General features: G+C 51.9%; 1 protein-coding gene across 2 annotated transcripts in view; it reads left to right on the top strand.

Annotated features, from left to right (window-relative positions):
• Window positions 1-12,660, top strand: part of Kcnq4 (potassium voltage-gated channel subfamily Q member 4) — a 52,386-nt gene extending 39,726 nt beyond the window's left edge. Inside the window, exons 10-14 of one of the 2 annotated variants that reach the window (XM_074080456.1) lie at window positions 2,872-3,092; window positions 4,722-4,821; window positions 7,355-7,486; window positions 9,743-9,872; window positions 10,524-12,659. In XM_074080456.1, the coding sequence (XP_073936557.1) occupies window positions 2,872-3,092; window positions 4,722-4,821; window positions 7,355-7,486; window positions 9,743-9,872; window positions 10,524-10,736 (796 nt within the window). In that variant the 3' untranslated portion in view covers window positions 10,737-12,659. Of the gene's footprint in view, window positions 1-2,871; window positions 3,093-4,721; window positions 4,822-7,354; window positions 7,487-9,742; window positions 9,873-10,523 lie in introns of both variants that reach the window. The other variant, XM_074080457.1, reaches the window with a different exon arrangement.
• The last annotated feature ends 764 nt before the right edge of the window (window positions 12,661-13,424 follow it).

Here is a 13,424-nt window from a genome sequence, read left to right as displayed (position 1 = left end):
CAAGCCCATAGCCCATTGGAGCCATATTTGAGAATGTGATGTCAGAGTTGAGGGTGAGGGCAGGGCCGGGTCATGGAGAACTCATAGTCCAGTGTGAACTTCATCCTCTTTGCCTTTCCCAAAGGCCTGGGTTTATGGAACCCTGGGTTCCCCCAGGTGCCTCTGGAGCCCTGAAGTTGGAGATGAGGGATAGAGCCCCTCTATATGCCCAAAGCAGCCTTCCTTAGAAATGTGGGCTTGTACCACTATCTAGTCACTACTCAATAGTCATGTTTCTTTGGGCAGGTCCCACAGGGCAGTCAGAGGTCAGAGGGCAGCCTATGCCAGAGCTTTCCCTCCTCCCAGGACAGCTGCAGCCAAGCCCATACCATCCTTCTAGGCACCAACAGCTCCATAGCCCACAGTTTCTTGACCTTGACACCATGGGAATTTTGAATGAGATAGTTCTGTTACTTGGGGCTATCAGTGCCTCATGGGATGTTTAGCAGCATTCCTGGCAAATACCCACTAGATGCCAGGAGCACACCCCACAGGGTAACCTCCATCCAATGTCTCCTGGCGTTGGCAGGTGTCTCTTGATAGGCAAGATCACTCCCAGTTGAGGACTACTGCCCTAGTCTCCACCCTGACCACTTGTCCCTGAAAAAGAACACAGTCTCTGAAATCAGAGAAATGTCCAGGCCTTTTTGTGTCCCATGGAAGCTCTGTGACCTCAGGCAAATTGTTTCCCCTCTTTCCATATCTGTAAAATAGGGATGGCTGATTTGGAGTCCCCTATATAAAGTGGTTCAGAGGACTGAAAGTGCCATGGCCGATAGGCAGGATTGGTGTGCTCCAAAGAACCTGGGAAGGGAGAGAGCTTTTTGGTGCCTACTGTGTGTCAGGTTCTTCCTTTTTCTTTTTCTTTCTTCCTCTCTCTCTTTTTTTTTTTTTTGTGAGCTTTCAGGCTCCAGAGAGGCAGATGTGAACCTTTTTTTGGGCCCTGCCCAAGAAGCTAGAATCCAGGGCCACTCCTGGGAAAAAGTGTCTTCTTGCATTAAAGAGGAGCCAAGGCCTCTGACTGGCTGGAAAGTTACAGAATCCCACAACCAGGCCAGAAACTCCCTCCTCCATCACAGAATCAGAGCCGGAAAGGGACCTTTCAAGGCCTCTAGTGCAAGTCTCAGCCTGCTTCTTCTCAAAGTCCTGCTGAGTACAAGCTCAGCCTTGTTGCAACTTCTCATGAGAGGAAGGTTCCCCTTCCCCAGAATGCTGTTGGCACCTGATATGCTGGGTGCAGTGATCCAGAGTTCCAGGCCCTTGGCTGGAAGTGCTGGGGTCTTCTCCAGCCTCTTCCTTCTCTCCCCCTTGGAGGAGTGGAGGACAGAGTGGGGTTGCACGGATGGGCAGGTGGGGTGCTTGCCAGCATGAGAGCCCACAGGAATGGCTCTACAGAGGCAAGTTTGGGGAAGCTGCCTTCAAACTTCAGTTGAAATCTTTGGGATGTGTCAAGGGGATCCAGGGCTGGTAAAGAGCATGCTCGATTTTGGTAGCCATCCCTGACCCCAGTCCTTGACCTAAAACCTCTCCTTCTGGGCAGAGGCCCTCCTCCTCAGGATGGCCCTACATCTGGGCCACCTTCTCGAAGGTACCCCTGGTTTCAAGAACTCCCTCACCTCAGCACCTTGGTTCTCCACCCTCTACCTCATGTCCTGGGCATGGGGGACCATGCTTCCTACCCAATTCTGAAACCAGAATCTGACCTCTGCTCAACCCTTGATCCGAAAGCCCCGAGAGTAGGTGACATCACTGTTCCTTCACTCCTACTGGGCCTCAGGCCTCCTCTGAGACTGGCTGACTCTTCTGAGCCAGGGTCTCAGACATTTGGGATGGAGGTTCTCAAACATGTCTGCAGGGGTCCTCTAGTTGCAAACTACTGGGGAGGCAGCAGGGATGCAATAGGCCGTGGTGTGGAAGATGTTTGCATAGGTCCCACCCAAACATCAAGAGTGGTTCTTGAACCTCTTGGACACAGAGTTACTTTACCAGGTATTGGTTAAACAGGGCCTGTCTAGGGGAGCCAGAAACCTCCCCCTATCTGTCTTCCTCCAAGGTTTGTGGATGTGGTAGGGAGCTGGGTGCAGGAGGGGAAGTCAGAGCACACATCCACTCATGCACATGTGTGCTCAGTAGGTGGTGTAGAGGGTTGGGGTAGGTCTTCCAGGGCGTCCAAGGCCACATTCGTCCCAGTGAACAGGCAGGGGTGACCACAGAAAAACAGGTTACCAAACATAGGCCCTCACTGGGATGGTGGGCACTGGGCATGTCCTGGACGTTCATAGGCCCTCGGCAGACCATCGTACTGCACACTGATATGGGTACCATCACATGTAAGTCTGTGTGATGGAGACTTGTTTTGCAGTATACTACCTGCACTGCTGTGCCAGGTCCTAAAGCCCTGACCTGAGCAGTGTGAGATGGGATAGCTCTGTCCCTCAGCAGCCTGCCTGTGTGCAAAGGGTCCCCATCTCCACCCTCCAAACCACCCACCTGGGCCAGGCCCAGATCTTCTGTCCTCTTGTCTGTCTCTGACTTCCTTCTGAGTTTCTTTCACTCCTTCCACTCTGACATCTGTTTCTTGTGCACTCCTTATCTCTCTGGGTAAGGGGGTGGGGTGGGAGGTGGGGCTGGGAAGGGGATATGCTCTGACTGACCCTGATTCAGTTTCTAGTAGGGGTCAGGGCTCCCCTCACTATACCTCAAGAAGTCTCTGCTTCGTAGGGAATCAAGGCCCAATAGCTACCTTCAAGTCTTAGGTTAGCTTTGTTTCCTTCACCCCCTGCCCTGCACTGGCTAACTTGGTTCTCTCTCCGACCTGTCCTGCCCTGCCAGCAGCCGGATGGGTATCAAAGACCGCATCCGTATGGGCAGCTCCCAGCGGCGGACAGGTCCTTCCAAACAGCACTTGGCACCTCCACCAATGCCGACCTCCCCAAGCAGTGAGCAGGTGGGCGAGGCCACCAGCCCCACCAAGGTGCAGAAGAGCTGGAGCTTCAACGACCGCACCCGCTTCCGGGCCTCTCTAAGACTCAAGCCCCGTACTTTTGCGGAGGGTGAGCCACACGAAGTCTGGGGCTCTGGACCTGCTGAAGATGGAAGGGCGGGTCTTCCACTCTATAAAATGGGCATCATAATACTTTTTTTTGCTGTAACTCAGGCACCAACTGTAGAAGCCTCAAGTGAAAATGTGGAGGATGGCATTTGGTAGTGTTAAGAGCACAGGCTTTGGAGCTAGAGTGCCTGGATTTGAATTCTGGCTCTGTTACTTATCTTGGGCAAGTGACCTCATCTCCCTGGGCTCCATTTTCCACATCTGTAAAAGGGGGAGGGTTGTGATAGTCGTATCGGCTTCAGAGGATTATTGTGAAGATTAAGTGAGATGATCCATGGAAGGCAAACAGGAGTGTTTGGAATATAGTAAGTAAGTGCTCAAAAAGCCAGTGTTACAAAGGTGCTTCAGAAGGAGCAGGAGTCTGTCACATGTCACAAGCCCTGTATACAGCCCCACACTAGACTATCTCATTGGCTTCTCTCAACGACCCTGCTTTAGCCCCATTTTGCAGACATGGAAATTGAGATTCTCACTGTGTGAGTAGCAGAGTATCCCCAGGTAGATCTGTCCAGTTCTAAAGTCCACACTAGGCCCTTCCCTCATACCCAGACAAGCCTGTGGACATGTGGCTGGATATCTGGGCAAGGAGGGGTGTCTTTTTTCCACTATTAGAGGAGGACCTTTTCTTGAGTTCTAGTTCTGCTTGCAATTTGCACCATGATGTAGACAGGAGGCTACTCCATTCTGTGCTTCAGCAGCCTCTTCTGGAAAATGATAGGTCTGCACCCAGATCTCTGGAAGACCCCTCCTAGTTTCAAGACATGCTATAGGGCCCAGTTGGGAAAAGAGGGTGTGAGTGAAAGGATGGAGAATGGGGACAGGAAGCCCCTTTGGCCTTGGGGGGAGGGGGACCAGCTACATTACCTCTGCTTATGCTGTGTCAAAATGCCCAGGCTTTTTTCAGGAAAAGGCTGAGAGAGCCTTTTCCTGGAAGGTTACAGAACTCCACAAACCAGTCTTTGGGATGCTGACCCATGGAAGCCTGGGCATGGCCTATGCCTGGGACCTCCCTTCCCTGCCCCCTTCTCCTGGGAGGTGAGGAGAGTGTCACCTCTCTTTTGGCACAGGGTACCAGCTCTGGAGCTGTCTCTATCTTTAAGGGCCCTCTCTGGCAGCAGAGTTGGGTAGAGGAACCATTCTTGGGCTTCCTTCTCTCCTAGTTAGAGAATAAGACTGCACATGATTATGAGCAGAACACTAAATGCCATTTCTTCAGCGCCCTCTGTCCTGCATGCAGGGATCAGTGGGACCTCCTGTAGGGCTGTGTGTATCCCATCTGCCCCAGGCCAGACTAGATGTGCCCTAAAGCAGCTGCCACTCTCCTGGCACCAGGCAGATCTGGCCTGCCCAGCCACAGGGACAGATGAGCATGTAGCACCCTAGGGTTTTCCATCCTGGGTAGGGTAGCAAGGGGCAACAGCCAGGGATGCAGGAGCTTGGGCTAGTTTTTACTCCAGGATGGTCTGTGCCCTTTCTGTCTTCCTATCAGTACCTTTAATGGAGGTGGGGTTTGGAAGTGGCCCCTTCTGCTGCCACTACTTGGACTATGTGGACATTCCTGTCTTTTCAGAGGGCCCGCCAGAGGAAGTAGCTGAGGAGAAGAGCTACCAGTGTGAACTCACAGTGGACGATGTCATGCCTGCTGTGAAGACAGTCATCCGCTCTGTCAGGTGAGGGTGAAGGCTGAGGTAGTACCCCTTCCGCCTGCTGCCTATTGCTGCTCCCCATCTGGGCCTGCCCTCCTAGCCAGGCCTGGCCTAGCTCCCAGTGTGCCAGCTGCTGCCCACCTGGAGTGCAGAAGGGGTGGGCAGGTAGCATATGGCTCCCAGTAGGGCTTGCTCCTCTGCATTATGTCCAGAGAGCCTGGCTCATTGGCTGGTGGCACAGCTGCCTTTGGTCCCCATATGTGCAGTGTCCTTCCAGTCATTCCCACCCCACCTTTCTGTTTCTCGCTCCTTTGTCTATCTCCCACTTCATGTCAGGCTTTTTTCCTTCTCCTTTTCCCTCTCTGTGTTGGCACCTGTCTGTCTCTCCTGGGTTCTCCATGTGTTCTTTTCCTGATTCCTGTGTCTCAGTCCCAGGCTCCTTTTGTCTCAGCATCTCTCTCTTTCTCTCTCTCTCTCTCTCTCTCTCTCTCTCTCCCCCTCTTCCTGATTATTTCAATTTCTTTTTTTTTTGGTGGTACTGGGATTTGAACTCAGAGCCTCACACTTGGAAGGCTCTTACTGCTTGAGCCATTCTACCAGCTCTCTCTTTGAGTATCTTGGTCTCTCTCTGTTTCTCTCCAGACTTCCTCCATGGCAGTGCTTTCAAACCATAGGTCAAGGCAGTTTGAAATCAACTTAGAGAAACAAAATTAGTGGGGCTATGGTCAACATTAAAAAAAAATTGAAAATATGAGAATGCATCTCATACTAAGGGTAAATAATGTTTATGAAATTTGTATTTCAGTTATTTATGTATACATGCATGTGTGTATGTATGTGCACTTGTGTGTGTGTGTGTGTGTGTGTGTGTGTGTGTGTGTGTACTTGTACTGGCTTGTGATATAAAATGTATCTCTTATGGTAGGTCTTGGTCTGAAAAGTTTGAAAGCCTCAGCTGTAGTCAGTGCCTTAACAGTTAAGTGGGAAAAAGTCTTCTGTGTACTATAGCCACAGCCCAGTATGGGTCTGGCCCCAGCACCTTGGCAAGGAGTCCTGGCCTGGTCTCCATTTTCAGCCTGCAGCTCTAGGTCCACAGGCCCCTGAGCCCCAGGCCTTCTAGACTCAGCTCCTCTCTTCTCTGGCTCAAGTACCTGCTCATAGCCTCCTGTCTTTGTGTTCCTTTTGAAATCAGAGTCATGGTATCCTCTCATCCGCTTTCCCTGCCCTCTGCCCTCCTGTGGCCACAGTGCCTAAGCTGTGAGGGTCAGGTCAATAATCTTTGGCCACCCCACAGACTCCTCACAACCAGCATGTCCCAAAACTGCTCTTCCTCCAGGGCTCCCATTTTAGGCAGTAGCACGACCATCTGTGGCCCCAGCCACAGGAGTCATCCTGGACTGGGAAGCCTTTCAGTCCTACCTCCTGATTTGCTCAAAGCTGACCCCTACCTCCATCCCACTGCTCTCTCCAAGATCAGGTCTGTCTCTTCCTGTCCTTGACTCTGGCTCTCAGTGGTCATGCTGAAGCAGAGTGAATGACCTCCCCGTCCTGGATTTTTGGGGCTCCTCACAGTCCTCCCCAGCTTCCTTCTCATGGCTCATCTACTGCTTCCTTCTCTGGGGACCGACCTCTTTCATCGTATCCCTGTTCCTGCTCCCAGAACTGCATCCCTCTCGAATGCCTCCATACCTCTTTGTTTCTGGGAAGCTTCCTTCCTCATCTGCCTCTTGCCCTGGGACCAGAAAATGCCACTCTCAAGGCTTGTCCCCTGACCTCACAGCTGAGGCTGTCTCATGACTCTAGTTCTCTTTCTCTTCTTTGAACATGGCCCTTGTCACCCCTTAATTGCCTGTCTCTTCTCAGTTTCCCACCCTGAGCCCTGGGTGCCCTGAGGCTAGGGATTGAATATCACTCTCCATTGGGTGCTCAGGGCTCCCCACGGCAGTGCCAAGTATTTGTGGGAGATTTGTGCAGTATTTCTTCCCTCAAGCTGTCATCATCAGAAGTTAGTGTTCACAGATGCCCTGTGTCCCACCTAGTTGAGGGACACCAGGCCCAATCCCTACAACAACTCTGAGGCTACTGGGACTGCAGCTGCAGGCACATTAAAAAAAAAAAAAAAAAACCAAAACACCATACAAGTTGGGTGCTGGTGACTCACACCTGTAATCCTAGCTACTTGGAAAACAGATCAGGGGATCAAGGTTGGAGGCCAGCCTGGGCAAATAGTTCTTGAGACCCCGCCCCCTTTTCCAAAATAACCAAAGCAAAATGGACTGGAGGTCTGGCAAAAGTGGTAGAGCGCCTGCTTTGCAAGCATGAAGCCTTAAGTTCAAACCTTTGTCCCACTCAAAACAAAACAAAACAAAACCCACCAAACAAATATTTGGGGTGGGTGGGCAGGGAGGTGGGGGCACCCAGCAGAGGTTGCTGTGATGGCCCAAACAGGAGACACACTGGAGCTGGACAAGGAAGTGGCAAAGGGACAAAGATGGGACTGGAAAAGAATCCCCTACTGGAACAGGACAGTTTCTCTAAGACCCCCCTGCCCCGACAGGATTCTGAAGTTCCTGGTAGCCAAAAGGAAATTCAAGGAGACGCTGCGACCATATGATGTGAAGGACGTCATCGAACAGTATTCGGCAGGGCATCTGGATATGCTGGGCCGGATCAAGAGCCTGCAGGCTCGGTGGGTGCGCGGAACTGGACCCTAGGAGGGGTTAGGAAGGCGGAGCCCAGCGGAGGGAGAGGGCTGAGGCCGGAGGGAGCCGCGCACGCCCCCTAGAGGTCGATGACTTACTGGAGTTGCGGGCTTGCAGGGGGATGCTGTCTTGAGTGAAGAAAAACTTAATTATAGGCCCTTTCTATGAGCCCCATGTCTCTGCATGCCTCAGAGACTTCTTTGCAATGACTCTCTCCGGCTCTAAAACAATTGGCCTAAAATAATCACTGACCTCCCACATGTCAAGGGGATAGGCAAATTGTCCTCTATATCCACTTCTTTTCTGTGGAGTCTTGATCTTTTCTGTAGTCCCAGCCTTGAGGAAGAATCCTCTCACCAGGCTCCAAATCACCTACAGATTTCCCTTCTAGCCTGCATTCTCACTGCCCATACATTCATTCACTCAAGAAGTAATCATTGGTCATTTACTACTTGCCAGACAGTGGGGATATGGTCAGAAGCAAAACAGAGCCTCTGCCCTATGCAGATTTCAGCCTAGTGGAAGGAGAATGGTGATAAATAAACAAAACTAGACTGTACCATATGGTAATAAATGCTAAGGAGTAAGGATTAGAGTGTTGGGGTGTGCAAATTAAATAAGTGAGGAGGTGGCATTTGAGGAAAAATTGAAGGAAGAAAGCTAGACCTGTGGCTGCTGAGATGAAGAATTTCCGGAGGGAACAGCAAGTGTGAAGGACTTGAGATGAACAAGTGACTGGAGTGCTGCTTTAATAGCAGGGAGGCCAGTGTGAATGGATGGGGTAAAAGAGGTAGGAGATGAGGTGAGAGGACTGACAGCACTTGAACTATAGAAAACCCTATAGGCTACTGGAATATGCAGACTTTCATCCAGGGAGCTGTGTGCAAAGGACTGACAAGATCTGAGTTATCTTTCAACAGGGTCTCTGGGTGAAGTGTTGAGAATGGATTATAAAGGAGAAAGGATGGAAAGCAGGTAGATTTGTGTGAGGCGCCTTCTTCAGACATCCAGGCTATGGACCATGGAAACTTGGACTAGGGTGCAGTTGTGGATGTGGGACAAGTGGTCAGATTCTAGATGTATTCTTGCTCTTACACCCCATCAGAAAACCCTCCTGATGGGGTGTAAGAGTAAGAAGAGCATCAAGGATGAAGACAATGCTTTTGTTTTGAGCAAGAGGAAAAAAAATGGAGCTGCCATTTATTGACATGGAAAGGCAATGAGTGCAGCAAATTTCAGTCAAGAGAGTTGAGACTGGCTGAGTTTGTTATGCCTATCAGCCATCCAAATGGGGTGTTGATCTGACAGTTAGATATAAGAGTTCAGAGGAGAGATATGGGATGGAGATAAAGATTTGGCCCTGGATTCAATCCCCAGCACAAAACACACACACACACACACACACACACACACACACACACACACAGAGAGAGAGAGAGAGAGAGAGAGAGAGAGAGAGAGAGAGAAAATGGTGTCAACAGGGTATGGAGGAATTGAAATCATGGAACTGAAGACCTGGCCTAACAAGTGAAAGTAAAGGCAGGGGCTGAGTTTTGTCATGTTTAGAGATTGTGGAGAAAGAACCAGCCGAGGAGACTAAGAAGGAGCAAGCAGGGAGGTAGGATAACTGGGAATCCAAATGAAGAAAGTGTTTGCAGGAAGGAGGAGTGATGAGATGTGTTGAGTGTTGTTACTAAGTCATGTAGACTGAGGACTAAGGGTTGGTCATTGAATTTATCTACATGGGGTACATTTGGGAACTTATAGTAACAGTAGTTTTGGTGAAATGGTGGGGGGGTGAAAGCCTGATTGGAGTAGGTTTTAGAGAGGAAGGGAGGACAAGAATTTCAGATAGAGGATAAAGATAACATTTCCAGGAATTTTGCTACAAAGGAGAGCAGAAAAGTAAGGTGGGATCAGCTCTTGTCTACATCACAGCACACACTCCCACGTGTCATCCTCCTTTCCCTTTCCCACTCCACCATTTTCCACCTCTCCTCCATCAGGCATTTTTTTTTTTTTTACTTATCATGCTTTAGTATGGTCCCTTTGCTCGTTCAGTTGGAGAACACCCCCAGAGCAAGAGGCTGGTCTCTCCACCCTAATTCGGCCTCCATTTGACAGGAAAATGCCCTCCTCTCTCAAACTGCCCCTCCCGCCGATGTAGACAACCCAGAGTTCTTGTGGAAGGAAGGGAGAGGCAGCGTGTGTCCGGGACCTTTGATGTTTCTCTTTCCCCACAGGGTGGACCAGATCGTGGGTAGGGGACCTGGTGACCGGAAGAGTCGGGAGAAGGGTGAAAAGGGGCCCTCCGACTCAGAGGTGGTGGATGAAATCAGCATGATGGGACGCGTGGTCAAGGTGGAGAAGCAGGTGAGTGCAGGATGGACTTTCTGGGATGGCGGAGCTGGCCGTCAACCGAGAAGCTCTGGAGGGCTTCAGGATCAAAACAAAGGGAGGGTGCGGTTCTCAGATCTGCAGCCGAGAGCCTAGAGCACCCGCCTGGGACACCTTAGCAGGGCCCAAGCTTGCCCTGTCAGGCAAAGCCCCGCCCCACATATAAGCCCCGCCTCCCAGAGAGCCCGCCCGCTCCCGCTGCAGGGTCCGCGTATGCCTGCCCTCCTGCTAAGCCCGGACCTAGGATGCTGTGATCTCAGAGAGGCCCACCTAAATCCCATCTACTCCACTTAACCTCTTCTCTCAGTTGTCTGTCTTCTGCTCTGTCTCAAACAATTACAGCTAAATTTTCCCAAGAACTTGCCCCAACTTCCCAGCTTCGTACTGTCCTCAGTTCAAACTCCGCCTTTCCTGCCACAGCTCTCGGCTCGCCTCTCCCAGATACGCCCCGCCCCCTACACACTTCGCCCCGCCCCTACCGCGCCCCGCTGGACCAAGCCCCGCCTCCTGTTCCGCCCCTACCCGCCTCCGGCCGCGGCCCTTCTGACCAATCCCCGCCCCCAGTGGGTCCCGCCCCTGAGTCGAACCTCGCCCCAAGCCCGCCTCCCAGCCGCACCCCGCCCCCAGGTGCAGTCCATCGAGCACAAGCTGGACCTGCTGTTGGGTTTCTATTCGCGCTGCCTACGCTCTGGCACGTCAGCCAGCCTGGGTACCGTGCAATTGCCGCTCTTCGACCCCGACATCACCTCCGACTACCACAGCCCTGTGGACCACGAGGACATCTCCGTCTCCGCACAGACGCTCAGCATCTCTCGTTCCGTCAGCACCAACATGGATTGAGGGGCTTCTTAGGAACAGGGCAGCAATCGGCCCGGCGATTGGACCCGCCCACTGAGCCTCTCTTACTTGAACTCGCTCCCTTGCGGAGAGAGAGGCCACTTGCAGTATTGAGCTGTCTGGGTGGGCCAGATAACCTGCAGTGGGTGACAACCGCCCCGCCCACACCCCAGGAGCGTGAGATGCCAGGCCGCGTGGAGGAGGGCAGCAGCATCGGCTGCTCGGTGGCCTCTGGGCTCCCCAGTACCCTGCCTGCTCCATCAAGGCCCGACATGGCCCACCCGGCAGGGGCACTGTCCCAGGAGTGGGAGTGGGGCCCTGGGCCCTGACCCAGCTTCCAGCTATGCAAGGTGAGGTCTCTGGCCCACCCTTCGGACAGAGCAGGGAAGCCCTCCCGCCAAGTCCCCACCCCACTTGGGGATGGGCCCAAGGTGCCCCCACAGGTACCCACAAAGCACAGGACCCTGCCACAGGCAGGTGGGCACCATATATGCAAACTATGTTAAATATGCAACTTGGGGACCCCCATGGGGTCCCTCTGCCCCTCCCCCATTGGGAGATGGGCCCCAGCAGTAGCTGGTCTCAGGCTGCTTGGCCATGCCTCCAACCCTATTCTTTGGCTTATCACTCCATCCCCACTCAGCATGGGATCTGGTTCTCCCTTTCCCTCTCCCAGGGGCCTTTCATCCCATTTTCAGTTGTCACCTCCCAGGAACTCCCTCTTCCTGCTGGATGCCCATTCCCATTGTTGGCACTCCAGACACCTTTGACAGCATAAATTTCTGTACTCTCCCCAAACTTCCCAGACAGTGCTTCATGGACAGTCACACAAATATGGCCCTGTAGTTTCTCTATAGGGAAAGCCTCACACTCACTCTGATGCACACAATCACACACCTGAGACATGAGCACAGAGCCACTCAGGTCTTTCCCAGGCCTCTGCCACAGATGCCAGTGAGCTGGCCTTGCAGGGAGATGCTCACTAAGAGGATGCTTCTCGCTCCCTCTGGGAAGGATAGGAAGCTTTACAGTGATCCCAGGTCCCTCCAGGCCCTACCCAGAACCTAACAACTCCCCTTCCTCAAGAAGATAGATTTCTTCTCCAGGAGCTCTAGCTACAGTCTCTGCCTGCCCCAAGGACCTCCTTAGTGTCCCTATAGCATAACTCAGACCCAGGATTCTGTGGAGAAACCCCAGGCCCACCACCCTTCCTAGTTACTCTAACTCTCAGAGAGAACAATAATGCATCTAGCGGCTATACCAACTGTGCACCTGGCTGTCACATGCACCATCCTCTGCCCCACTTCTTCACTTCAGTTAGCAGCCCTGCATACTGGCATAAGTGCCCATCCAACTTCAGGCCCCCAGTACCACTTCCCAATTCCGGTCCCTTTGTTCCTCTTCTGCAAAACCAATGCAGGTGGCAGGAGAGTGAGGGGTAGTGGACCAAGGGTAACACTCTGTGGGTGCTAGGGAACAAGGGACTAAGGCCAGGCTGCCTGCATCTCATACTAGAGACCTGCATGCACCAGCGCCAGGGCTTGGGCTGGATCTTGCTCAGCCTCATGGTGCCCAGCCTCTGCCCTACCATGCCCTTTGCATGTACCATCATGCCCTGGATGGAGCCTCACCTGCACTGCACTGTCCCCAGAGAGCCACACTATCCACCCACTTAGAGACAGAACTATGGAGAGGGCCAGGAGAAGAGGATCGCCCTGTGACCAAAAGAGACATGGGAAAAGGCCCTCCCTCCTTCCACGATCGAGGTTCCCCCACCAACCCCGTTCTCGGATATGCAAGTACCTCACTTTGTTAACTTATTAACTTATTGGTTTCATTAAAGTTTTCAGTAGGAGGTGGTTGGTTTTGGTTTTGTTCAGTTGCTGTGGGTGAAGCTCTTGGTTTTGGGGTGGGAACAGTTGTACTCTGCTGTAAACAATAAAAACACAACCCGTATGTCTTAAGCAAAAAATGAAACATCAGCTCAGAGAATAAAAAATTCTAGGGGATAGATTTGGTTTCATGCACAGATAAATCTAGGTGCTTAAACATGCAAACTCTCCTGCCTCTGCCTTCCTCTCAGGCAGGTTGATCTCTCATGATGACGAAAAAAGTGGGTACCACTTTTCTCAAAGTTTGTCTAGTCAGGAAAATAGAAACAAAGGTAGGTTTTCCAACAAAGAGAATTTACTGTGGGGAGTGGGTTGTACTGCTGTAGGAGGGCCAGAAGAACAAATAGAACACAGAGATAGTGGAGAGAAAGTAGTAGGATACAGTGATCTCTCCTTGAGTTGCAAGAATATAGGAACAAGTTAGGGTTATCAGAACCCCCAAGCTTGGGGTTGGGGATATAGGCCAGTGCCTGCCTGGCATGTGCAAGGCTCTGGGTTTGATCCCAAACACTACAACAAAAAAGAACCTACAAGCTTGCTGAGGGGGATCCCAGTAGTGCTAGCACTGGGAGATCTGAAGAGGAGGGACTCTCAGACTGGTGCTTTTAGGGGGTACAGTGTGGGTCACCTGGAAGTGCAGAAAAAAGCTGATGTCTGGGATCAACCACTGCCACCTGGCTGTGGATGATAAGGATGGGAAGCAAAGGAAGAAGAAAGCCTTCATTCCCAGACTCCCCCTACCACTTCTTCTTATCAAAGCCGCAGTATTACACAGTATTGCACTTGGAACTTAATAAAG

The sequence above is a fragment of the Castor canadensis genome, chromosome 7 (assembly GCF_047511655.1).
Source record: "Castor canadensis chromosome 7, mCasCan1.hap1v2, whole genome shotgun sequence".
In the NCBI taxonomy this organism is placed as follows: Eukaryota; Metazoa; Chordata; class Mammalia; order Rodentia; family Castoridae; genus Castor; species Castor canadensis.
The sequence above is the reverse complement of the archived record's forward strand: the minus strand, read 5'-3'. Positions and strand labels throughout refer to the sequence as shown.